General features: G+C 47.2%; 1 protein-coding gene across 1 annotated transcript; it reads right to left on the reverse strand.

The window, feature by feature from the left end:
- On the reverse strand, positions 1–24064 carry WSCD1 (WSC domain containing 1). Its single transcript, XM_082008517.1, has 8 exons — positions 22676–24064; positions 17904–18018; positions 15941–16125; positions 12688–12809; positions 5896–6061; positions 4239–4403; positions 3372–3572; positions 1–1459 (listed from the first exon to the last, which is right to left on the reverse strand). Exons 1-8 carry the CDS (start codon positions 23100–23102, stop codon positions 1107–1109), a joined length of 1734 nt encoding a protein of 577 aa, XP_081864643.1. The 5' UTR covers positions 23103–24064; the 3' UTR covers positions 1–1106.
- Positions 24065–26977: the final 2913 nt, after the last annotated feature.

Raw genomic sequence — 26977 nt, forward strand, 5'->3', positions numbered from 1 at the left:
GGGATCCTGCCTGTGCTGGGGCCTGCAGGGCTGGGGCTCATCCCCTTTTGCCCCCGCTCCCCGGTGGTCTGGGCTCGCGTCAGCACAGCCAGGCCATGGCCACTTCTAGCACCAAGTGCACCGAGACGGTGACATTTGGCCCCGGAGTCCGGCCGGACTCACCGCAACTGTCCGGGCGCAGGGATTGAGGTGCAGCAACCTGTGCCCGGCCCCTGGCACGGGCAGCAGCCCCTCCTCTCCCATACCTCTGGGGCCACCTCCATGCCCCTGGGGCCAGGTCTTGCGCCTGTTTGGGACTGGTGACAGCCAAGGGATTTCCATCTCCAGCCATGCTGAATTTCTGTTTTCTCCCACGGGTCCTGGGCCATGCACCTCACTGTGGGGGGGATGTTGCAGCTGCCTGCCGCCCTGCAGAGCTCGTGTGGCCCCAGGCCATGCCATTCCTGCAGGGAAGCCTGGGGTCAGTCCTGAAGCATCTCTTTGCCCAGCATCCAGGGCACCTTCGCCCACCAGTGCTTTTCTCCCCGCGCACCTCTGACACCGCTGTGGCAGGCGACCTGACCAGGAAGCCCAGGAAAAGGAAGCTAGTTGGCTATACCGAGGAGAAAGCAACTGATTTTCTTAAATGCTCAGATGAAAATTGTTGATCAGTGTTACGACTGGTTTTTTGGTTTTGTTTTGTTTTTCTTTTCTTTTCCCCTTTATGTACATTCATTTCCACGACAGTTGCTGTGAAAGCCTAAGCAGCCTCTGGGAGGTCTGCGATGGCAGCAGGGGTGAGAAGGCAGGATGCCTGCCGCAGAAGCAGGGGTGCTCCACTTGTGCAGGGAGGGGCACACGCAGGTAAACACTAATAACTTTTTGTCGTGATTTATAACGCAATTTCCATCCTTCATTGCTTGCCTTCTGGAGCACTTAGTGCCCTGAGTGGAGAGAATTTGCACTGCTCAGCAAACTCTACAAGTATCTTTGCTTTAACTACTATAAAGCTCTTGGGGTTGGTTTTTTGTCATGTTTTTGTTTGTTTGTTTGTTTTTGTTTGGTGGGGTGTTGGTTTTTTTTTTTAATTACTTTATTTTTAAACACAGTAGAGTGCTACCAGGCTATCATCTTGGCACGTACTCCCTGGGCAGCCCTGTAAAGTTTCTTTCCCTCAGGGCTTCATCCACTGTCAGGATGTATCTGTTAATAAGATCTTTCATTTCCTGGGTGAATGGCTCAAAATCCTTTTGCTTAGCACCAGACCGCTTGAAATTCCCATCCCTGTTGTTCTCGACACAGAGCAGTCGGTCCTCTGTCACTGTCATGTTCAAGAACTCCACCATTTCCTTCAGCTTGGGGATGAGGCTCTGCTTCAGGTCCTCATAGTGGACAACGAGCAGGCGCTTCCCGTACTTCAGCCAGTCCAGGACGTGGGAGGCCCACCAGGAGGCATAGCTGTTCACGAAATCAGGCCACTCTAGATTACCGGAAAACCAGGAAAATGAGACAATGTTAGTCGCACTGTGTTTCAACAGTTTTCCAAATGTTACCTTGTGCAACAAGCCTGGCGTTGCTGGGCACGGTCCGATGTTGCTGGATGGGCGCGTGCTGGAGAAATGCAGCGTGGCCGGCTGCTGGGGTACGGCAGCTTGGCTTTGCAGCTGCCGGCATGGAGACAGAGGATGCTGAACCCTGCTGCTCCCCAGGGCACCTGGCCTGGGCAGGCCTCATGGCTCTTGGAAGGGCTGGGAGCGTCACCCAGCTGCCTGGGAAGCCCTGGGGGAGGGACGGGGGAACTTTGCATCTTCGCTGTGCCTTGTTTATAGGAGCGGAGACCTCTGTGCGCGCCCGCAGCGTGTGCGCCGGGCAGGCGGCTCACTGCAGGGGCTGCGGGGGGCCAAGCGCTCCGTGGGAAGAGTTGGCTGAAAGCCAGTGAAGGGGTATGAGCAGGGAAGGCAGCGGGTCCCACTCGGATGGTGGCTTAGGCAAGGCTTTGCCATGTAACTTCAAGCAGATTCTTTAATTTCTGTGGTTTTCCTACCCTTTTGCCTCCATTTCAGATGCAGACTGAGACAGACAGACATTTTTTTAATACATATGTAAACAAATAATGTATAATAATTACATACTAATGTATTAACTTTTTTGTTATGTAAATGCAGCATCAAGATACCGATCTTGGCTGGGGCCCAAGGTGCTGATGACTCCCAAATCTGTCGAGTAACATATCTTTCTGCATGCTTACCAGCCTGCTTATGGGGAGACTGGATAAGGAAATAGGATTAATAGGGAAGGTTATTCTGTTCCTGGCACATGGGAGGGATTTAAGGTCGCCTGCCAGTATCACTGGGACAAAATTTACTGAATTATTTTCCCACCTTTGCCTCGGGCATTAATGACACCTCAATCTCTGTTTGGTCTCTGTGATAATTTAATTTTCTGAGGGACAAGATAGTCCTAGCTAAAGCTTTTGGGCTGGACAAAGAGCATTTCTGGATGAAATGTAACAATTTGTTTGCAGTACAGGAAAGCCATTGTCTCCAGACTTCTCTTTTCTAAAGGCCATTTTGGCTGTTTTTGGATGAATAGGTCTTCAGTTGTGACTGATGAGAGGTGATACATGAACTTGGGAAAGAAATGTGCTGTGACAGAGGAAACGTACCCCCAGCCCCCACAGCCCTGTGCTGCGTGGTTTGCCAAGCCACAGCTGTAATGCCTAAAATATGCATGAGGAGAAACGCAAGCCGAATCTCTTCTCTGCTGCAGAGTCTGAATGCAGCTGTGTGTTCAGCGGGGAAATTGTAGTCACACTATCCAGCTTGCCAGTCAAATGCATGAAGCATGGCAGGCATATTATGAAGTCTTTTCTTGTATTCAGGGAACACTGAATCTCAAGTCCCCTTATTGCCATTATCCTTATTTATCTGCAGTGCAGTAGCACCTGTGCAGTGCTGTAAAATTTCCTTCAGGAAGTGTCATGCTCCACTGAATCCTCCAAATCTTAAATTAGATTTCTCACGGTTATTACATGCTGCAGGGGCAAATTTTCTTCACCTCACATAGCTTGGCAAATGAGCTGTACACAAGGTTGTTGTATCTGGACGTGTTTTCTGCCGAATAGTATGATGGAAGCAATGATGCTGCATGCCTGTGGCTACAGCATTGGTGCTGTGCTACCCTCCCCTCCGTGGTGCTGGATGTATGGCAAGACCACAACCACACCCAGAGTGCAGGTCTGAATGCTTTTGGGACTGATCTCAGCTGCGATGGGACTCGAGTCCCACTGAATTCGTTTGCAGTGCTCTCCCCACCATGCCGAGAAGAGAGGTTTCAAACTCTGCCCAAAGCGGCAGCGGGCACCCCCAGCCCACACTGGGGCAGTACGTTACCTTTGCTCTTCCAGTTGCGGTCGGTGGCGTACCCCAAGTGCCCGGCGTATTTCCTGTTGAACTCCGCCATCAGCGACTTGTACGGGTTCCTTATCAACAGGATTGCAGAGTCGAACATTTCAATCTCCGTCTTGCCACTTTCATGTGTTTTCACACAGATGGTCCTTCTGCTTCTCCAGTGGTCTTTTTCGCCTTTAAAACCTGTTTTACAAGACAGGATTGTTGGATTTTTTCACTTGATTATATGTCTGTTCCTTTTCACACTCTAAATCATTCCCTACAGCGTGTTGTGAAAGTACCAGTCAATTAAACCCGTGGCTGGAGCTCTGGCTGCTGAGCAGGGCATGTGCCTCCCCTCCACTGGGGAGGACTTCGTCGGCATCTGGCTGCAAAAGGGCTGTTTTTCATGGGGCTGCTTGGAGCTTGCGAAATATCATGCCCCCTCAGGATACTGTCCTCCCTGAATAATTAGTAACATTTAAAAGTTCAACCCTTGTGTTTCCTGTGCTACTGGAGTCTTACCCTCAGGGTTTAGTCAACTCTTTTTTTAGTCAGCTGGACTTTTGGACCAGTCTTTTAGGTGGGACCTGCGCACGTGCACAGCAGCACCACTGCAGGTGACGTGCAAATTTTGCAAATCGAGAGCCTGGCTGTCGTCTGTGAAAGTAGCTGCCTGTCAGGCTCAGCACACTGCTGCAGCAGTCCCTGCTGCTCTCTGCACCACGTGAGACTGCTCATTCCAGGCACATGTTTAAATTTTACCAAACATGCTGACAGTACTAGCCTCTGCTGGCTCCAGGCAGAAGGATGCCAGAGTGAGTAAGTAAAGCTTCGTGCCTCGTAGTCCCATCCCTCTGGATACGGTACCTTTGTTATAGAGGGCTCCATCGAAGTAATAGCTTCCCGTGTAGTATCCTGTGGCATGCTCTATCAAATGGCGAGCCCACGTATTCCCAGCCCCAGGAAAGCTCGACAAAGCAACGAACACTTTGGATTTGGCGGTTAAGAATTTCCTGTCCGTGCAGCGGGTGTCTGCGAGTACAGAAGATATTTCATTGTTAGCATTGTGGCTTTTTAATAATTCCACTGACAGCTCTTGATTACAGGGTTTATTGCTTCTTTCTTCTCTCCCTTGCAAATATAGGATATCAATTTGAGTCCGGTTGTGAGTCAGCTACTTCCCAAAATTAATTCAGCCATAAGAGGCCAAAGAGATTATCCTCAGAAGAGGCTTTTGCTGGTTTTGTGTTAGGCAACGCTTTTTTGATAGAGCCGCGGCAAACTGTTGTACTTGCCAGCAAGTTGTGATAAAGGCACCTTGAGGCCCGTTTGTTAACAGCTACTTGCCTGGCAGGTTGGCTCTTCGATGAAACCCCAAACATGCTGTTACAAAGCTCACCATTTCCAGGTGTAATGCATGAGAAACCTCTCCTACTGAAAGGAGCTGGCATTCAGTTAAACTTCTAGGCTGTCGTTCCTCTCCAAAGGGCTCAAGGCAGCGAGGAGCCCACATTGCATTAATCTCCCCTGGGGGCTAGACACCTGGTTTCCATGCACGCTTTCGTAAATCCTAACCTTATTTCTCAGTGTGCCAATAAAAGCAAGGATAGGATGAGAACCAATCTTGACCCTCTGTGACGATTCAACAAGAAGCCAGGAAATAAATTAGAAATTACTCTCTTTATTCTTCAAAGCAGCCTCTAGATGAAGCCATGGCTAGAAAGTGCCAGCACAGTCCAGAGGAGGCTGTCTTCTGCTACTGCTTATCTACACAGATGTGGGAAGTACTAGCAATTTCATGAAAGCAAGCATTCTTGCGTGACCTTTTCCTGTGTTGGCATCTGCAGACTACCTCTGAACAGGGAGATGGAGGGGGAAAAAAGGGCTTTGGGTTAAAAAAAGCCCAGCACCAATGCAGAAAAGCACTTAATTTGTTTAATTTTAAGCTTGTGAGAAGTTTCACTGAACTCAGTGCAAATCATTGCATGGATAAAGTTGCCTAAATGGTTTACTGGATTGGAGCCTTACTCTCTGCTTTATTTTCCATCCTTGAAAGATGTATGCAGATGAATATTTTAGAGGAAGATGGGTAGAGCAAAATTAGAGTCTGCAGAGCTGCCTCAGTGGCTGCATGACGTGCGAGCCCGGGTGTGCGTTTAATGAGCAGGACTGGAAGCAGAGTATGGGGTCCTCGTCCCCGGCTGCCCAGGGTGCTGCATGGCTCGGGGTATGCCTTCCCAGGCTCTGCCTTGTTCTCTCCATCTGCAAAATAATTATATTTTTCCAGGGTGGAGAGAGGCTGTGCTGCTTAATTAGAGAATGGAAAGATGCATATTTACAAGCACGATTGCAAGGGGGGATTTAGATAAGAGGTGTTTCCTAAATTCCTGCCTGTATTGTGATACAAACATTGTGGCTATGACTGCTGTAAACTAGATCGCTTCTACCCGCTGCAGAAGGGGCGCAGGGGCTATTTCCAGCAGTAGTGGGTCTGGCCCCGGCACAATGAGGGTAGAGCTTGTACCTTGCACCGGTGTCTGATAGACCAGGCAGTACTTTCCCTCGGCGGTGCTGCTGGCGTTGTGCATCCCGCTGCAGAGCAGCCCGTCTGCACTGTCGCGCAGGGAGAAGTGCCCAGTGGGGTAGCCGCAGTAGCACTCCCGCCCTCGGATGACTGCCAAGGGAAACTCCTACAGAAGGGAGAAAATAGATCAGTGCGTAAATGACATGGCATCAACAGCCTGCAGGGAATGCTGCTGCTATACAAAGAAAAATAAATCTTCACAAGGCCACTGTGAAGATCAAAGCAGTATTTGATATATTGTTGTAAAGCTCATGCTGCTTATACTACTACTGTCTTTGGTATGGCAATTTCTTAAAAATTGGTTTTCAGACACAAGCCTTGTAAAGCTTGAAAATTCACAATATTCTGTTTTTCATTATTCATAAAAATGATTTTATAATATTCCTGCAGCACCAAGTATGTAATTCCACCTGCAAAACATCAATGTGGGAAAAGTTGTTCTTATTTACCTCCAAAATGAGCATTTTGAATAGGATCACCTTTTAAATGTCCATTTATATTCCCCCAAACTGAGGAGTCGGCTATTAAAAGGTTTGCCTTATTCAGTTGATTTTACCAGAGTTTGTGTAGAGGAAACTTGCCGTTCAACTTCAAAGAATTAAAAGGAAGAAGGAAATTTAGACCCACTAACTGCTGCAATCACATTTAAAAATAGAAAGAAAAAAGTCAATCCATAAAAAAAGTATGCATGTTAGTATGACTTCTTCACAGTTTGCAAAAAATGAACATGCATAGAGGGGCTGGTAGAGAGTTTGAGAGCTACTGTGTATATTTTTTGAAAAACAATTTAGAAATACAATACCAAGTAATTTTTGGTACATCTACTCAGAGGGGATGCGCTGATGGCAAGCATGGGGCTGCACCAGCAAAGGCGCAGGCCAAGTGGGACCTGCGGTGCCTGAGCGCAGCTGCAGCCGTACCTGGTGCTGGGAGTGAGCTCAGGGCACGCGTGGCTCTGCCCGCTGGTGCGCGCAGGGTTAGCTCAGCTGGCGCCTGGGCTCTGCCTTCAGGCACGGACGCTTCTTGCTTTATGTTACCTTGCTTTAGGTAGGGAGACCGCCTGTGAAATCCAGACTGACCGCTGCAAATGATGGGTCTCTCAGCAGAACGTAAAATGTGCAACTACAAGAAAGTTATAGGTAGTGTTTATCGCAAAGAAGTAATTCCTGAGGAAAACCTTTGGATGTAAGAAACTTTTTTTTAAATGGATTTGATGAAAAGTAATTCACGTTTGAGTGTACCAGTCTCACCCAAAACGGGCAACAGGCTGCAAAGCAGCATTGCTGTGTGGTGGCAGGGCAGTGAGGCCGGGCTGTTGTGCTAACACTGATGAGAATTAAGTTTGTGGGAAATGTGTGATAATCATTAGCTGAAGGAATTAGCAGTTGCTTATGTGCTCAGTGGGAAAAGCACACTTACTACTTTGCTGAAACTGGCCCTACAACTCAGCCTTTCCCCTCTTTTCCAGGAGGACTGGGGTGGTTTTTCCCTGGGTTTCCTCAGTCCCCTGATGGCTCGCGCAGCGGTGCCGGGGTGCACTGGCGTGCGGGGATGGGCTTGGTGCAGCCACAGAATGGCTGAAGGAAGCTCGGGGGTTATCTGAGTGCAGAGCGTTCAATTCCGCCTATTCCACATCAACACTTTTTGCCTTTTAAAAAGTCTTTTGGAGTCTGGGAGTGCGTGACAGGACTGCTGCGCAGCTTATCTCTCACTCTTCCCCACGTGTTCATCCTCTGATAAGGAGTCAAATACAACACATGTGCCATCTGTGCCCAAACAGGCAACATTTGCTTAGCGAATGAGATACGACATCGTCAAAAACTATTTACAGATTTGATCCAAGGGCAAAACAGTTCTCATTCTGCCTGCAAACAGAAATTTTCCCCTTACGATGAAGCAGTGTTTCTCAGTTTGAGAAACTAATAAGTGTCTGAGCCCTCAAACACAGCCTAGAATAAAAATGCACCTTGTACGTTGTGCCAAGTGGCACCTGCAAGCGATTTGCTTTTCTGGAAGGCTGGAGGTTTTGTGAAGAGACCTAAGTAAACGCTTCTCCATACTTCTGTGTCTGCAGAAGCGCTGGTCGATACGGTGCTCTTCTGCAGCCACTCTGCTCGTGGTTTGGGGTAACGGAGGACCGGGGTGCCTGGCTCTCCTGGAGACAGCGGCGGTCGGGCTGACCCATCCCTGTGCAGGCTCCCTGCTGCTCGGGCAGCAAGTGGTTGGAGGAAAGGGAGAGCCAGGGAGTGGGCTTCACAAGTGAAAGTTTCAAAGTTTTAGCGATGGCAGCACATGTCTTGAGAGAAGCACGACAGTAGCTCTGGGAATCGCAGCAGGATCCACAGCGTTGGTGCAAAGCGCTGTAATCAGCCGGCTGATTATTCGGACTGACTGTCTACCTAATGCAGCGCACAAAGTGATTGCAGGGTAACGGACTCGGTCTTGCCTTCCCATCAGTATTTAAGCAAGACTACAAGCCATCTACTCTCCTCACCTGTGTATTTATGCAAACACTAAGCTGTGGTTATGGCTTTAAGTCAACCATGTAACTTTTAAGTGCAGGACTAGTCCTCAAGCTCAGCGCACGCGAATCTGCGGTGCTTCACTTAAACACAAGTGTATTGCCAGAGAAATCTGCAGGTCTATGAATAAGCATTTTTGTGAATTGAGCTTTAGAGCATGTGTTGACAGGCTCAGGTGTCCATCCTGCAAGCTGTAGTTCATGAGAGTTGATGTCAATGGAACTATTTACATGAGAATTTGTTAGATGAAGCCTCAACAGATAGTTTAAGTGCTGTCAGGAAAGCAATCCTTCTCCAAACAGCAACACAGGTGATGTGATGATTCAATCACTGATTGTTTTTTATTGGATTGTATCCAAAGTAAGAATTATGAGTAGATTAAAAATACACTTATCTGGTTCTACTCTGATTACTAAATTCCTTTCTTTTCCAACTTCCTGTGCTAGCTCTCCTATCTTGATGCAGTTAAAATTTTTCTCTCAATCTACCAAAAAGAATAAGAGATGGGGGGCTAAACATGGAAGGAAATTTGTCTCCCAAGTAAAACCAATGCATTTGATTTATTTAAAAATGGACATGTTCATTTTTCAACAAACCTAGAAGTCATTCTTCAAGTTTTCATTGAACTGGATATTCTAAGAGCAAAGAATAAATGCCATAAAGCCAATCATGCCCTTGTTTTACACTGAGATCTGTTGAGGCCAAGGGACAAATCCTCAGTGCACTGTTCTACCCAGTGTGACCCTGATTTGAAATACTCCTCTCTCACCGCTACAGTAAAGTCAGTGAGGCTGTGGTTGAGGTTCTGGCCTACTAATCTTTGGTTTATTGTGTGGGAAGAAAAAAAAAGAAAAAAAAAAAAAAAAAAAGTAAATGAAGCTATGGAAGCACTCTGTATTAATTCTACAGTGGGATTTGGATCAAAAACAAAGGAGTCTTTGTTTATGGGTAAATAAAGGCATGTAGCTACATCTGGAATCCAAAACAGCACGTCTGTTTTTGAAATTAGAAGATTGCTGTATTCTGTATATTGCTGTATAAAGAAAAGAGAAAGCACCTTAGATCTAGTAGTGTTCAAGCATGCAAACTTGCTGGCATGGTTTTTGGATGCAGTGAGTACCGTGGTTCTCTCAATTCTTAGTGTTCTTCCAGATTTTATTCATATCATCATATATAACTGCATACAGCAGCTGAGCCATAAAAGGAATGTTTGTTTAAAAATATAAATTCAAATGGAGATGGCTCATTTAGTATGCAGGTTGGCTTATAAAAGAGCATATATGAAAACTACAGCTTCCGGCCAAGGGACCTAGCACAGAAACACATTCATGTATCTATGTTATGGGGAGATGATGGCATGGCTTAATAGCAACCTATTACTCTGTTAATTAAGAAGGAAATTGCTAAGTAAGGGTATTAGGAGGTTTCATCTGAAGTTGTACCTCAAATTCATATTTCAAATGCTTCCAAGGACTGGAGCTACCATTTCAGCTGCACAAAGCAATTTGCAAGTCTTACAAATAAATATGGTGTCCTCCAATTTGCTTTTCTTCTAAGTCCCAAAGAACAAAAGACTTACTCATGTGTTTAACTTTAAGCATCCAACTAGCTCCTTTTAAAAGCCCACTAGCTTTTTCAGGGTACACAGAAGTTGGTGGGATAATTCCTTTCAGCATAACAGGCTGGACTAAAATGACAGTGATTCCAGGAGGGCTAAGATGTTGCTATCAGCTAGGAAGTTGTCCATCTTATTTTGAAAGGAAAGGAACTAAAGTTGGGACACATGTTTGTAGTGTCATAATAGGACTTGTTTTGGTATCTAGAGTTAAAGCACAAATTGGTGTGTAACGGTTGGACTTGTGGATATGCAACTCCTGCTTCTTAAGTGGAGGGAGACCTTGCCAGTCTTTTTGTAGGCGAACATTCTCTAATAGTCACTTTCCAAAAGGTAGCATGGTGCCTAGCAGAGCCAAAGGAGGGACGGAAAGGGTAAGCAGGTTGTCACCTGCACCATTTTAGGGAAGGAATAAATGAGAGAGGTACCAAACTTCTTCTTCCGCTTCCTTCAGCACCTTTTCCTCTTAATGTTTTCATTTCTGCAGTCCTCTTTATGCCCTCTGCGCAGAAAGAGTCTATTTAGATAATCCTTTAGAATATCTGGTTTGCTGATGGCTTTCTCACACAAGCTTCATCAAGCAAATACGCATTGACTCTAACTCTGGAAAGGCATTAGCTGCTCTGCAGAGATGGACAGTGTCCTCCATCCTGCTCTCCTCTATCCTGGTCCTGTTCAATGTCACGCTAATGTGGTACATTTTGGTTGTGGTCTTTTTCCTACCCTTCTCAATCACCAGTAATTTTAGATGCTTCCACTTTTTGACTGTATGGCCAGAAAACCTTGAAGGACCTACACTTCTGAAAATCCACTTACTTAGAAAAGTCATCCCCCAAAACCAGAATGGCATGACTGTCCTTAAAAACATTGCTCCCATGTTTAAGCACATCTGAAAACAACTTCTCCAGACATTTCGTACCATTCTCCCAGATGGAGAAGCAATAATTAATTGCACTTCATCAGTAAATATTAATACAGTGATGTTACATGTGGGTAAGCTGACACAGAAAGATCAAGATTTTTTTTTTCCACCATTAAACAATAGATTAATGGCAGAGCCAAAAGAATTACTCATGAAGTCCTGCTTTAGTGAACATTTATATGCATAGTGGATGTGAGAGTATGTTTGTAAGGTACAATATACAGGGTATGTGGGCGATTTACTGCAATTCACTGCACAAAGTTAATTCCATGATGCATTCTTAAAACACTGATGGGCTGGTATAGAGGATATGTTAACTGGGAAAAGCTTTCCCACTCTACCTAGTAATTAAGAAGATTTGTTGTTCATGCCTTAATAGTTTTAATCAATTTTGTGATGCTAGAAGACAAAGTAATTGAATGTTCAGTTTAGTGCATGAGGCTGAATATGGCTGCAGGCTAAATCTGACCACAGAGTGAACCCTCCTCTGCACAAAAAAATAAGCCCCACCAGAGTGGGGAGGAAGGGAAGGAAACCAACTGCAGCAACAGCCACTAAAGCAGAGGGTGCCCTGGGCCAAACGTTCCCTTCCGTGAGGATGCCCATGTCCATCGGAGTCAAACTCCTGCAGTTCTTAAATCCATGCTCTTACTCTGTGATAAGTGTGGAGGACGAGCAGAGGTGATGCTTCAGGCCAAGAGTGTGCATGAGGACAGCAGATGTCAGCATGTCCCTTCTTACCTTCTGTCCAAAAGCCAATAAGCACACAACTGACTGACTTTGTTGCTTTCTTGTTGTCTTCTATATCGTAATAAGTTCTACAATGGTTCCATTTTAAATTAAAATAAAATTGATTTAAATTACATAGGTTATAGTGAAAGTGGTATAAATTCTTCTGGTGTGGAAAGAGACACATTTGTATAAAAGTACCAGGGAAGTCCACCTGCTTTCAGCGTGCTTATCTGCTAAAATTTTTCTCTGGCAGCTTGCTTTTTTTTTTTTTTTTTTTTAAATTTAAGATTGTATCACGTTCCTAGCCAACGTAGTTACACAGTGGTGTAAAAAATTATGTGTAGATACCTCAGCATTAAATCCTCTTGCTCGCTATGGCAATGCCTGCTGCTGCAGTGTCAAGGAGCCTGAAACCAAAAGGACCACCTTGGAGGGAGCACACAGGGCTGCACAAGGTGGAGGGCACTGGGTGTTGCTTCTCCCTGCCCTGGGTGGCTCCCCAAGAGCTGAGTAGGGACCAGCTCCTCGGAGGGCACTGGAGCCACGTTTCGGGTGCTGCCAGGCTGCGTGCACCCTCCGGCAGCATGTATGAGCTGCAGCCACTGAGACCTCCCCCGGGGTCAGATCTGGCTCTGAGCTTGGTTTGAATGTGACACGGAAATGGTATCGATTTCCTTATGGTCGATACTCGTCACTTAAAACGGCTTTTCTGTGCATCATATTTCGTGGCATCGCCCTGATGGCTTTCCCTCCCGCCTTCCCCACTTAGAGAGTGGTTGGACCAGATGCATCACTGGGTATTTACTCTGATGAGTTTTGTCCTTTAGAAACTCATTTACAAATTCAAAGCTCTAAGGCACTAATCTCTGCTATTCCCTTAGTAGATTAAAATTTAAAATAACAAAAAAGAAGAAAGGATGTGAAATGAGAACTGTTCTTACTTTCTTGGAGCAAAATTCAGAGCACATCTCCACCGTCAAATTGGGCTGTATCAAAGAGGCTGGAAAGGTGTCTGTTAAATTTTCTGGAGCTCTAAAACATCCTCGATAGATAACATTCCTCCCTGCAGGGATATGAAATAGGTTTCTCTTGAGAAAACAATGTCTGTAGTATCCTGCCTCTTTCACAAAGAACAATATTAGGTTCAGAAGCTAAAAATAATAAAATAAATTTTATATTCCAAATGCTGTAGAAATAAGAGAAACCATGATATACACTAGAAAAATGTGTGCAAATCCTGTGGTATTGAAAGGAGCACATGCCTTTAGCTTTGTACTAACCACTGAAAGCAGGGCTGCAGCAAAGAGTTTAAATTAAATTCCACCAGTGGAGGGCATTGCTATTGTTTGCAAGTCCCAGTTTTCTTTTGAAGACATGCTTTCCCCTGAAAGACTTAAAAGCCCCGATAAAAATCTACAAAGCTTCCCATGATCTGCACCAGAAAAGGAAAGGAATTTAAATGAATCCTGAAAGCCCCCACAGGGACCCACCTTCCTGCACATCTGCTCCGTTGTTGAGGATCTCTCTTCTCTTCCCACTCTTTCTTTTCAGGGCAAGGGAGATTGCTGCAGCCTTCGAAATCTAAGCTAGGCTTTTGTAAGCTGTTCAGGGAGAACAGCTTTCGTCAAGTCTTTAGCATCAGCCTCTGATCTCACCTGCTCCTGTATAAATGCCACAGAGCTTGGCAGAATTATCATTTTTTCACGTCACTGTGATTGAAGTCAGGATTTGGCCCAAATACTTGTTACAAGCAGCAATACAATTTTCCCTCCTCCTTAAGAGAGAAATGTCCCCTGACAGAACCAAATGAAAACCCAAAGCTATCATGGAAGCTCACCAGCCCTGGTGAGGCCATGCATTTACACAGATGAGCTAATGGTAATGAAGAAAATAACATTGTGTGGCTGGTCAGGAAAAAAAAAAAAAGTCTGCATGTTGTACGACACTTCCATAATTCTTAGGATTTTGTGAGCTTTACACGGGTGGAAAATGCCTTTACTTCATCACTCTTACTAACTCTCTACTGACAGAATTTGCCTAGCGTGACTCGATAGGGAGAAAGCTGGGTTTGGGAATGAATTTGGGTCTTCTGAGTCCTGGTCCACACCCACTGGCTACCTTAAACAACACCCAGCAGAACTGATGTGGGAGATGTGTAGTGTTGGATGACAGGAGAGATGCAGTGCGGTTTTGAAGTAAAAATTTGGTTCTGCATGAATTTCCTGGCAGAAGGGCCCTGATTCATGAGCCAAGAGCAATCTAAAAAGAAGCTGCTTACATATTGTTCCAATAACTGTTCAAACCAGTTACTAGAAGCAGTGCTATATCTTTGGGATCACTCAGGGGATGTGAAAATGAAATAGCTTGATGCAAATTGGGGGGAAATGGGAGTCTCCATGGGACCAGGTCACCGCAAGCACAGCACCAAAGAATAAAGGAACACACATTTTTTTGGCTTCTCAGGATGCCCCTAAAAGACTTCCTACTAAATCTCACACTAATCTTTATTTCCTGAAACAAAATGTTTATGAACATGTTTAGAGTTGTCGCAGTGGGTCAGGAAGGAAGCTTGAGCTGTCCACGCTGGTGCTCGGGAGGGAGTGGGGTTCGCAGAGAACCCGTGGACGCTGGAAATGTGCTGTATTTCTGTGGCCTGCCTGCTTTCTGGGAAAGGACGGCTGACTGCTGCCCCGAGGAAAATGGCACTCTGTGCCACAGCGATCCCCGGGCTGCAATAGCTGCAGACTTTGAGCTTCATTGCATTTAACATGATGTGGGGGCACAAGCCCTGTGGCGCAGGAGCTGCGCGGCTCGTGGTGCCCACGGAGCCAGGATGGGAAGGGGCAGGCGAGGGACAGAGAGGGCAGCCGGCGAACCCCATGTCGAGGAAGGTTTAAATGGAGATGCGACTGGATCTGCTCCGCATACGGACAAGCTTTATGCGAGGTCTGTTTTCTGTATTGCACAGTGTAAATCACAGATGCCATTACAGTTTCAGAGTTACTTTCCAATATACTTGTTCATCGTGATTAATACTTCTGTTGGCCCCTCAGCTAGCTTGTATCAGTGGGATTCTTCAAACAGTCAAATATCAGGGATTACTAACGACAAATGAAATACAAATCTAGCTCCAGGCTAGATTAATTAGATGACTAATTCATTAATACTTAAGAAAAAAAAAAAGCTGCCTCTTCCTGTGACATATGTATATATATTTTATGCTGAAGATTTAAACAGTGATGCATGTCCTGGAAAACCTGCCAATGTGCCTATCAGCCTGACACTACCAATTTAGATCTGTATACCTTTGATATATAATTTATATGTAGCTGGGTAGATTATTGTACAAACCTTGACTTGTCTTTAAGAAGAAATGAAGTACCATCAATACTGGCACAACCTAAGGTCTTGGTGCTTCTTCTCAGCAAATATCCGTTCAGGTCTTGTGAGCTTGCCAAAAGAAAAGATTGCTCAGCTGTTTAGATATTCTGTGTGCTTTGTGTTGGCCCAAAGGTTTATCTGTTGTATCTCCCATGGTGACTAATTGAATGACGAGTAAGTGTTGTCATCTAAAGATGAAACAAAAATCCCAACCATTGCTAGAATAGAAGTCCTTGGAAGAGCAAAACTCTGTGGTCTCATTTCTCTCACTTAGGAAAGACATTGGTGTGCCCCTGTCTCTGGCCTCTACTTATTCTGCTGCAATCACATAGCACTTACTTTGTTTAGGATAATTTCTGAGCTTAGGGTGGCATTGCTGCGAGTGCTTTTCTGCCTTTGCATTGTAAGGCACTCACTTCCAGGGTTGTTTCTTAAATACATGTGGGTTTGTCCCTCTGCAATGGATACAAAAGGGAGTAATTTTTCAGCTGAAATTCTGCTGCTGTTGCACGCTCTGCACTGTATTTTGTTTCTTCCCTCGTGACACTAACTTTCTATGGGGCAGCCCAGCCGTGCCGGTCACGTCTCGCTGCTCCCAAGGCGGTGAGCAGTGCTGCTATTTTGGGGAGGGAGCCAGGGATGGGACCAGCAGGACACCTTGCCCGTGGGCACCTTTGTCTCGCTGGTGTTTCAAACTCTGGTGACAAATGGAGGGAGACGAGCAGCGAGGACAGCCCGCATGGCGTCTCCCCCCATGGGGCGAGCGTCGTTCCTGGGGAGGGCAGCCTCCTCTCCCGTTGCACACCCACTTACGTCGTCTTGCTCCTGCCCGCAGCTCCTCCACCCTGTAGACAGAGAGCCGGTTCACCCCTCCACAGACGGAGCCCTTTTCCCCCTTGCACTCGCTGTTGCACTCCTCGGGCTTTGAGGCGGTCGCTGGGAGCTTGTTCCCACAGTAGCACTCCGCTCCGTACGCCAGGCCTGCGTAGGTGTAAGCCCTGCAGGGAGCAAACCAGGCACTGTCAGTACCGGCACCCTGTCTGTTCCCAAGTTTAATACTTTTTATTAAGTATTAAAAAAATAAATGGCAAACGCCATTGCACCCATGGCAAACGCTTCGTCCTGCTCCAGAGACGCAGCTGGCCCTGGGCGCCAGCGCAGCTCTTCGAGGCGGGCAGCCAGTGGGTACCACAGACGATGGCGGGGAGCAGTGGTGGTCAGAGTCCACCCGGCACAGCTTGCCTGGACCTGGGGCAGCCCTCGGGAGGCTTTGCCTCCAGATGTGGGCGTCTGAGCAACAGCCCCATCTCCAGCTGTGCGGACAGGTTTGTGCCATTCCTGCGGGAGCACAGCTCGCCTGCGCCCGCCTGGCGCTGCGGGCATGGCGGCCTCACCGCTGGGGGCGATGCTGTCCCCACCCAGAGCTACCACATCAGGTTTTGATCGGGAAAATTTAGGACGGTTTAGTGACAGAGGAGAAAAGCCCCTTTCAGAGGTTCTGTGAACAGGCATTTTGAATTGGACACTTAGGTCCTGCCAGCCGATCTTCACATGCTCAAGTCAAGGCGAGGCTGGTGTTCGAACAGCAGGCCCAGGGCTCGCTGCCTCTCCCGAGGTGCCCGAGCCACGGACTGCTTCCTGCCACCGCGCTGGCGCCAGGAACGGTTGCTGCAGGCTGCCAGCACCTCCTGCGCCGTGTGAAACCATTGTCCGGTCTGGGTGGGTTCGCAGCGTGGGAGCTGGCGCTTGCATGGAGGCGGAAGCCTGCGGTCACGGCGCGTGGACCCTCGGGTCCCTTTTGCAGGGTGAAGCGCTCCCTCGGGCCTCTCGCACCGAGGCAAGCACGCGTCATGCCCACGCAGGGTGCATGAGGGTCCCTGCGGCCAGGCCCACAGCTGACCTCTCTGCGGGCCGCACCGAGCCGGGGCCTGGCCCGTGTCCTCCAGGACGTGTCTGACGAGGCCCAAAGGTCTGTCCCTCCGAGAGAAGGGCGCCGTTTCCTTCACCCAAGGGACAGCTGCATCTGGAGCACCCTTGAGTGGCTGCAGGGGACGGGGCTGGAACAGGGGGGTCTGAACGCCAGTGACGTGGGGCTGAGCTGCAGTTCAGGCACCCCTGAAGCAATGGCACTGTGTTGCCCTACGGACCAAAGGAAGCAAATTTCGCAGGAATAGCTCTAAATTGCATTGTTTCTTCTGCTTTCTCTTGTGCTTGGGAGCAACAGAAAGTCTTTTTCATAAATATTTTCGTATAGTCCTGCCCCAGGTACTGATGATTGTCCCCGGCCCGCACCCTGCCTTGGCCGACCGGGGCGGGCAGAGCGGTGGCAGGAGCTGTGCCTGCCTGTTCCGCGACGACCGGCGGCTCTCTGGGCTGTGCTGGGAACAGCCCCGCTCCCTGCACCTGGTTGTCTTGTGTCTCCTGGTTCTGGGAGCGCTAGTTTGTTCACAGTTTTTTTAATATTTTAGATCAAAGATTGGGGCTAGAGGGCAATATCTAACACATATCTAACAAAGATTATCTAACAAAACAGTATTTTTTGACCAAGACAACAAAAAGTATATTGTAAGTAGTCATGCTGTCATAAAAAGCATAGGCAGCAGTAAAATAGTCTACTTTAAGCAAGGTAGCAGAGCTACACCGTGCCTGAAGGTATGAGATAATCATGGTTTTCAGAGATACTATATGTTTAAAATATGGATGCTTTTCCCATTTCAAATTCAGTTCCACTTACTGTCAGAAAAGAGAAAACCTGCAGTGAAAAAATACCACTCACCTCTCAGCGCAAGCTTCCTGACAGTGAGACACTGTCATTTTTCTCAAGTCATAAAACACAGCTCCCTTCAGTGTCCTCTCCCTCGACTCATCGCTGAAGCATCCCATGTAGGTGCCTGTGTGCGTGCAAGATCAGAGTTAGGCAATGCGCACGGGATGGAGAGACGGGCGGGAGGAAAACGCCGTCCAGTGGTGATCCAGCACCGCAAGGTGCAAGCAGCGCAAGCAGCGCTGTACTTGATCAAGTCACGACCTGCCTGGGGTCCTGCCTCCTCTGCAGGCCTGTGCACTGGCACCGAACCTTTGTCGGTGCGATTGAAGGGGTAAGCTCAAACGTCCAGTGGGAACGAACGGAAGGGAAATCAGACTTCCCCCTCACCAGGTTACTTTAAGCGGGCTTGCCTTTGCAGACCCAGAGCCTGCGACCGCCAGCTGCTGCCTGCTCAACTCCCTCCCTTGGGTGACAAAGCATGGCGAACTTCTAAAGTCAAGGAGAAGGTAGTCTTCAAAATGGTAGAAACTTTGAGAAATCCCGTTGGATTTCTCCCGAGTTTTCTTGAAAATCTCTAGTTAGGAATAAGATAGTGCAAGCGAAATATTAAGAAAATCAATTTTCTTTGGGTACATAGAGTTATATTACAACTGTAAGGGAACTTCATTCTTAACTAGGCAGCACTGTCTAGCTATCGCATTGAACTCTCTCTCCAGTGCAAATGAATCTTTTAAAATACGTCTTGCTTTTCTTAACATATGAAAGATAAATATTTCTCTTAGACTGCATCCTGTGTTAAGCCCCTTTTTTGTTGTCATGAACAAAATGCTATAAAAATCCAGACCATTTTTTAATATATGATTGGAGGGGTGATGTGGAGTCCCACTATTATACAGCAATTGTGTGTATATAAGTACATTTTATCATTAAAATATGAAGGAAAAAAGGAAATTTGATTTTAGTAGTAGCAGTGTCGAGATGATAACACAGGGAAATTAAATAACATGAGCTGTGGACAGGAAGAGAATATATGATGAAAAATGAAACTAAACCCCATTATATTACCGATAAAATAATCCACAAGAAAAAGAAAGTTCAAGCCACTCTAACAGAGATTTTGGAGGTAGGAATAATAAATCAAACAGCTGAATTTTACAAACACAACAGCAGATTCAAAGACCTGCACACTGGTAATTTGGAAACATGCAATTAGAAAATTCACAAGCTGTGAATATACACCCACAGCACACTGTTAATGAGACGGGAGTCACACACCTGCAATAGGATGTTCCACATTTTACTGGAGACTTTTGATTTGGGTTCTTTGATGCAAACTAGTAGGAGCAGAAATCTCGGCGTACAGGGCCAAAGTGCCTGAGTCGGGAGGCACAGGCAGCGTCCCTCCCGGGCTGCCACCAGCCCAGCAGCAATATCTCACGCACATTCTCCTATGAATAAGTCACAGAGAGGCTCCGTGGTCTTAGAGCCGAATGTCGTGTCAGCGATCCAGTCCCTGTCACCTCTGCATCCTGTGCAATGCCGTAACCAGGCCGGTGAAACAGTATGAAACACCCCATCTGCTGGAACCATTCGTAACAGAAAATTTTAATTTCTACCTAACAAATGCCTGTTTTCGTTTCTTACACTAACAGTATTTGCCAATCTCCCTGGCAGGCTCAGATGTGGTCCCTACCCTCACCCACTTGCGACGTAAGCCGGCAAGATAGCTTGACGTGGAGAAAAATAGAAAAAGGACTTGAATTTTCTCACCCAAGGCCGTGTGACCCTGGGCGGACACAGAGCAAGGCGAAGCGAGCTGGGACGCGTTCACTGTATGCCGAAGCAGATGCCGTTGTTTTGTCTCAGGTTCAGGGTCTGCCCCGCGCATCCCGCTGAGGGCTGGCTTGCAGTCCCCATGCACGGGCAGGGGCAGAGCGGCCGCGCCGCGTCGGGGAGCGTGGGCATTATTGGGATGGCACTGGTGAGGAATGCGCAAATACAGCCTCCGCAGTAAGGTGACGTGCCGCGTTACTGAGCGGGAACCGCAGGGCAACGCTGAAACTTTAACAAGCGTTATAACCACAGAGGAGTTCCTTATATCTCAGAAGGGATCCGTAATGAAATAACAAGCCTGTAAGTTTACTAGGAGAAGTCAGGGGGGGAAGATAACATGCTCTGCATAGGCAGTTAAATTTTTAATTGATAATAATTTCCAGAGGCATTTCAATGCTTGTTAACAATGCTGTTATTAATAATGTCACTTCATGTTCAGTCAGATATTCAAATGATACACATTTGAATCAACATAATTCAGTGGGATGTAGCAATAAATAGTCCTTCTGGCTCCTCTCAGTGGGTAGTTGTTAGAACTTGAGCAAGGCACTAGCTTAACAGCTGATATGGGCACTAGTCTTAACTAACTTTATGGCTAATTTTCAAAATTAATCTTTTTGGTTTTAATTGAAGTTTTTAAAGAACAGGTTCATACTCTGCCTGGTATTAGAGTAGCTCATAAAGACTCACCACGTTTCCCTATTTTTTATCCATTCTTTAGTTCATCGGGAGGGAAAGAAGTCAGCAAAAGCAAGGGGGAGTAGAGCAGCCCAAGCAGTGACAGTCCGTGAAGGGAGAACCAGGCATGCCGTCTTTACACAGTCGGGACTGAGGAAGAGGCAAAATCAAGGGGCTCATGGGCACCTGCCGGGTTCAGCGAGGCAGGTTTACTTCGTTGAACCCACCGAGACTGTCCGTGCTGCCAGAGCCTGTGCAGCGTGGAAGTACAAGCCCCGGGGCACCTGGAGCAAGGGAATGTAATGGTGTGCCCTGTTCTGCTGTATCGCCTTCCCTCCTCCCCGGCCCCCTCAGATCCTCCCAGCGCGGCACAGCAAGCCTGCCCGGGCAGCACCCCCCTGAGCCCCTCCGGCGTAAACCAGCCTCTACCGGGCAGCTGAGACCAGGGTGTCTGCTGCTTGCAAAAGAGTGAACAGATGGTACTTCGGGAGTATTAAATACTGGGTTTATGATGTACAGGTACAAAAGTGGTAGCCTGGAGGATTCATGTGATTATTTTCTGCAACGGCCCATGAAGAGCTTATTAAAGTAGGTGGTGACCAAAGTCAGCAAAAGACTTCTTTGCTGGAGGTGAAGGTGCGTCTTTCTCCCGCAGAGCTGGTGGTGTCTGCGTCCAGCGCTTTCCAGCGGGGATGGGGATGGGGACAGGGACAGGGCCCCTCCCCAAAGCTTTCTGCCCCCTGCACCAGGCTTGGTCACTGCTGCATGCGATGGATTAGCTGCAACCTCGTGTTTCATGCTAGTCCAGCACCTTCATTAGGCTCTGAGCACCCAGCTGTGTGCTCGGGGCACGTCACGAAGTGCAGTGGGGTTCTCTGGGAGACATCCACGCTTTGCAGCCTCTCCTCTGCCACCAAAACCTGGTAGCAGCGGGATGTTATGAAGCACCTGTGGAGCACTCTTGAAAGCTCCAGCTTGGTGCTTCACGTAACACCAGCCGTTACAGTTTGCCTGACTCACGCTGTGTGACTCACCTCCCATACACCATCACTATCACCTTCTTGTTCCCATTTCTAACAATCCGCTCAGTAGGAGTCATGAGGTGACACCCGTTCTGTGGGATTTTTGCAGAAGGTACCCCTTTATTTGGGTGAATTTATCCAACAAACTAAAGAGCAGTTTAGTAATGTGTCTAGTCATCCAGATCCCGTTCCTTTTGTTATTATCAGTGAAACGCCTCCAAGAAAAGCTAGTTCTTCTAAAAGGCGACGGATCAAAGATCACAAAATCATAATTTGATGCTGCAGCCTTGACGGCCTCGGATGATGCAGCTCTCTGGGGGGGGTCATAAGGGTATAAAGCCATGCAGGAAATGTGACCATCTACAGACTCCTGTTTTGCTGCTTTGCTTGCTCTGGATGATAGTTTCTTAAAAGCTTTCCTACTGAACAAACCAAAGCTGTCCGTGCACGTATTTATCGGCAGCAGAATCAGGCTCACAGTGAAGTGAACTCACATTTCTGTCAAACCTGAATGGATTTCCATTTGGATTGGAAAATGTACAGTTCTGTACCGTGTGCTCCGGCTGCTGGTGCACCGCACCCGTGCAGCGGTGCGAATTCCGCTTGCACGCCCCTTGGCCTGCTGCAGACCTCCAGCAAACTCGCCAAACACCAGGAGTTTGTCTCTGATCCAGGAGTTCTCGTTTCATTGTGGTGCTGCTTTGGCGCTCAGGAAGGGCAGAAGGGTTGTTTGGCCCACATCTTGTCCCCTTAAGGACAGTGTGTTTGCAGAGATGGTCACAGAGGGCAGGTGAGGAACGTGTTTGCAGTAGCAGTGTTTAGGATATGCTAGAAACCTCCAGCGGCAAAGAGGCACTTCTAGCGTTAAGGTATTGTGTGGGTTTGGATAGATAATTTAATAAAACCCGCTTTAAGTGTTCCCTGTTCTGAGAAAGAAAATGTATTAAAGTGTTCATCACTGCCTGATTGAAAAGAAAACAATCTAAATTAGGGAGGCATATTTCACTGTCTGGGCTTCCACTCAATCAATAAAAATAGGTTTTTGGAGGAAGTTACAGCTCAGCACAACCGGGGATGTCAGGACTGTACTTTGGCCTGTGCCTACGCTTAAGAACTGGTTTGAAAGTGGTGACGAGCCAGGAGGAAGGTGTTTCTGAGGCAGACTTTGTGGTGCTCAGCAGTCTGCCTGGGACGGCCCTGGGAGGAGGCGCGGTTCATGTGTGTGCCGGAAAACGGGGCATCCCTTACCTCTGTGTTCAGCGCTGTGCTTCACTGCTTTAAATCCCGCTGTCTGCATGGGCTCCTGATCGCTGATGAACCTGTGAAACCACCTTCTTCTCAACTGCCTGAGCTCTGAGTTGCGGGACACAAGCCACCGTGGGCTGTGCTGCTGGTCCAGGGCCCGATCCTGCAGCGCGTCCATGCCCACCAACAGCCTGGGACCGGGGTGGGCGTTTTGCAGCGTCCTGGGGTCTACAATCCCAACCCCGGCCACCCCGGCCGGCACTGGCGGGGCCTGATTAGCAGAGGTCCCACGCGAACCTTGCTGGATAACCAGGCGCGTCCGCTGTAGCAGCAGGAGGCTGCCAGCCATCAGGTAAGCTGCTGTGAGGAAGAAGAGCAGAAACTGGGTCCGACGGAGAAACTTCTGCAGCCTGAAGAAAGCTTTGGCCATGCCCTTACTGAAGCCGGGCCCTTCACGCCTCCCGACGGGCCCCTGAATCGCCGCCTGGCCGGGCGCTGGTTTCTCCCGCAAGTTCAGCCCATCACTTCGCTGCCTTCTCCCGACAAAAAGCCTTCCCCCGGTCAGCTGTGGCGGAGAGCAGCCTGGCGCAGCTCCGCTGCCAGCCTCAGGCAGCCGGCTGGCCCAGGGGCTCCGCACGCACCCGGGGTGATGCCATCGTTGCGTTCCGCTGAGCTGCCGATAGCCGGTGCTGAAACCTGGAATACCAAGGGGGAGGGTTGGTTCACATCCAAATAGAAAATACCCGTCATCAGGGTGACCTTCCCCCACCCTCCCCTTTTTTTTTCAGCTGAGCGTTTCCCCATCTGTCGTTTATAATTATGCACTTTAAAAGTTATAATCCAATGAGAATGATTGATTAAACAGAAGCTAGTTTCAGATCTTCAGCCTTACTTTTTTTTTTTTTTCCTTTCTTTCTTTTAACTTGGAATGCACAAGAAATAGCTTTATGATGAGGTTATTTCTCTTGGGGTGTTTGGAAAAAAAGTTCTTTATTTTCCTTTGTCAGTAGCTGACATCTTCATTCTTTGTCACTGGCTGGAACAGGCAGCAACGGTATAGGCATCTTTTTAGGAAGGTATTATCAAATTCCTTCCTTTCAGCTAGCAGTAGCTAAGCTACAAATGCAGGTCGGAAGGAAACAGCAGTTTATGTGTGTGGGGGGAAAAAAAGATACTGCATCAACTCACAAAGGATAAGATAATAATTATTAATCTCTTTGCAGCACAATACAGTCAGGCTTTATGCTGGAAGGATATTTGGGGATTCTGTACTTGCACACCAAGCTGTGCGAGTTGCTGTGCATGGCGCTTTAAAAGAAACCAGAGGTCCTTTTAGTAGATGTCTCTTGCCAAATATTGACGTGCATGGATAAAAACTAGTGAATGTTTGCAAAAAACTCATTTCAAGTTTCACCAGATATCTCTTGACTGCTTCTGAGCTTTGCAGGCTTTAGTTGTGCTGATGTATACCATGATGGGATTGTCTGGGCAAGAAAAGCTTCTTTGTGCTCCAGGGAACCTTTAACCTCTTGCAGCAAATAAAAGCTGGCATCTCCCCATAAGTTCCTGTTTTCCCAATCAATCACTTCTCTGTGGAGCCAGGGGAGTGTTGAGAAAAGATGCAGTGTTTTCCAGAAAAGAAAATATTATGGCTTTTGCTTAATTTGCAATTGGGGCACACTCTTGAAATCCACAGTCCTGGCAAAGAAACATCCGCTCACTGTATTTCTTGTTTCAGTATCCGATTTAAAGTGGTGTGGATATTCACTTATGCCCCTTTCTTAAATAGATGCTACCAATTAAGTATCCACCCATTTCCTTTTTAATTTAGTTGTGCAACTTCTTCTTTTATCTTAAGCAGCAATGAAAAACAAAGCTCAAAAACTTCTAAGCCAAAAACATATTAAAGCTCAGTTGAATCTTTTGTCAACTGAGCCTGAATTCCTTTTGTGTGACCTTTCAGCCTCGATTGCTAAATGGGGTTGGCAGAAGGCAGGAGTCCCTGTCTTCTGATCTGACAAGTTGGGTGGTCTTGAGGACTTGTTCAGGTGCTTTTTTTTCATTTTTTGGTTAAAGTTCATTTATGCTGGTCTCAATTATATAGGCATGAGTAATACCCAAAAATATTCTATGTGTTTATCTCTAGACTTTCTCCAAGAGACCAGTCCGACAAGGACTTGCTCTCTTTCTTCCAGTACCTGTGGATCTATTAACAGCCAGTGAACTCGAGAGAGGGAGCAGGGACAAAGGGCCACGAGACTCCAGCACGCTGTAGTAAATTAAGGCTACTCTCCCCACTGTAAAAGTTACCACAGCTCCCTTCTGTTCAGCTCCAAAGACAAAGAAAATGCATTGATTTACACCAGCTGAAGAGCTGACCCTTAAAGTTAAATTATTGAAAATCTCTGATCAAGGTTGTGAGTGCTCAAGAATTAGAGTAAAAGGGTCAGAAGTACCTAGACAGATGTACAGGAAATTAGCCATAATGTGATACTGCAGATTGTTACTGTGCTAATTTATCTGAAGAAATACTGCCTGTCGGCATAGGTATGATTTGATTCACTAATTGTTCCTAACATGGGGCTACTGGAAACTTGAGCTATTCCCAAAAGAGGCTGTCTAATGTAAAAGAGAGATGCACGCGTGCATTAGCCGTTTGAGATTCTGACTGGGAAGTTACCGTGCTCCTTCCAGCATACAGCGTTGTGAGGTAAGGCTTGGCCAGCGGAGGAGGCAGCCGCACGGCTTGGTGGCTGAGCAGGCAGCACGCTGTTCAGGTTGTCATCTGTAACGCAAAGGGATGGCCCTTCTTAATAAAATGCTGCTGCAGAGCCTCTCTGGTGAGACGGTAATGGCTGCAATCACATAGGTATTAAAAAGGTTTAAGATTCGCCCCCCGCCCCGCAGCAAGGTGAGCCTGGATGAATTTATCAGACTCGCAGTCATCTTTGCCCAGCTGTAATTCAGGGTTTCATAGCTCTTTTGGTTTACTCACAAAGTGATCAAGTTACAATATCAAGAAACGCTTGGAGCCGAAGTTCTCAAGCGCGTCCAGGTCATTTGCGCGGGAAAGGCAGCGCTGCGGTAGCTGGGAGCCGTTGGGCGTTGCTAGTAAGCGATGCTGGGGGTGGCAGCTCAGCTGGAGAAGGACCACTGAAGCCACGTCGCGGAGGTCAGGCATGTTGTGCTTGAAAGTGCATCACCGGCCCAGTTTAGTTCCTTTTAATGGCACCGTGTGCTTGAGTCTTTCAGCGGATTTCAGTCGAGTTTCTCCGCGTTTGCCGTGATGTGGGATGGAGCAGCTGGAAGCTGCACCATCCCCATGACAGGAGGATCTGCCACTTGTCTGGGCGGCACGCGGCAACGCCGCCTGGTGCCGGGGGAGACGGGTCTGACCATCGCCTGCCCAGACAGCGCCTGTGCAGGGCGTGATGTGCTGCCGCCCACGTGAGCAGGCTGAAAAACCTACCAGGCATCAGCAGGACTAGAGGAACTGCCCGAGATACCGGACCTAATTTAAGCGTGCAGCAAGCTCTCCGTCCAAACACCAAGAAACGTGTGGCATTGCTTCTGTTGCTCTGCCTAGTTTATTTATTTACTTACTTATTTATTTGCTAAGGAGAAGCTGCTTCTGGGTCTCAAATGGCTAACTCTGCCCTTGCCCAGTGGTTGAAGAAGTTTAACTGGTACAAGCCAATTTTACTGCAGTCAATATGGCACATATAAATTACCTCCAGATGCATTCGCCCTCAGTACAGTTGCCATGACAGTACATTGTAGTAAAAACCAACCAAATAAATAAGCAGACTCTCCGCCCACAGCAACTGCTGCAAATGTGCAACTCAAAAATTAAATGTTGCTTTTTAGTGGGGAAATAGCAGAGTGCTGCGGACATAAAAAAAATCATTTGATTTTTCCATAAACCGCATACTGCAATATCATCAAAGCGTGCCTAAAAGAATTGAAGTACATGACTTCTGATGATGATATTAAAAAGGAAAGAGTAAGGAGGAGATGAACTAGTATCTGGTAACAGAGACTGTATCATTTGTCTTTTTCATACACGTTTCACTTGAAATGAGTGAACTGAAATGGAAGAAAAGTAGAGTCCTCTGTTCCTATTTATCAGTTCTCGCAGCCAAAGGGGCTTTAGGACCATATTAGTTGAGAGTTGAGTTAGTCAGTAAAATTATAAAACGATAATTGAAAGGACTTTAAGATGGGCAATGAGAAGTGTTAAACAGCAGGGAAGACCTCTAGGTGAGGAGAACAATGAAAGGGTTAATGCTGCAGCCAAAAGCAAGG

This window comes from Phaethon aethereus, assembly GCF_964289735.1.
Source record: "Phaethon aethereus genome assembly, chromosome: 19".
NCBI classification, from domain to species: Eukaryota; Metazoa; Chordata; class Aves; order Phaethontiformes; family Phaethontidae; genus Phaethon; species Phaethon aethereus.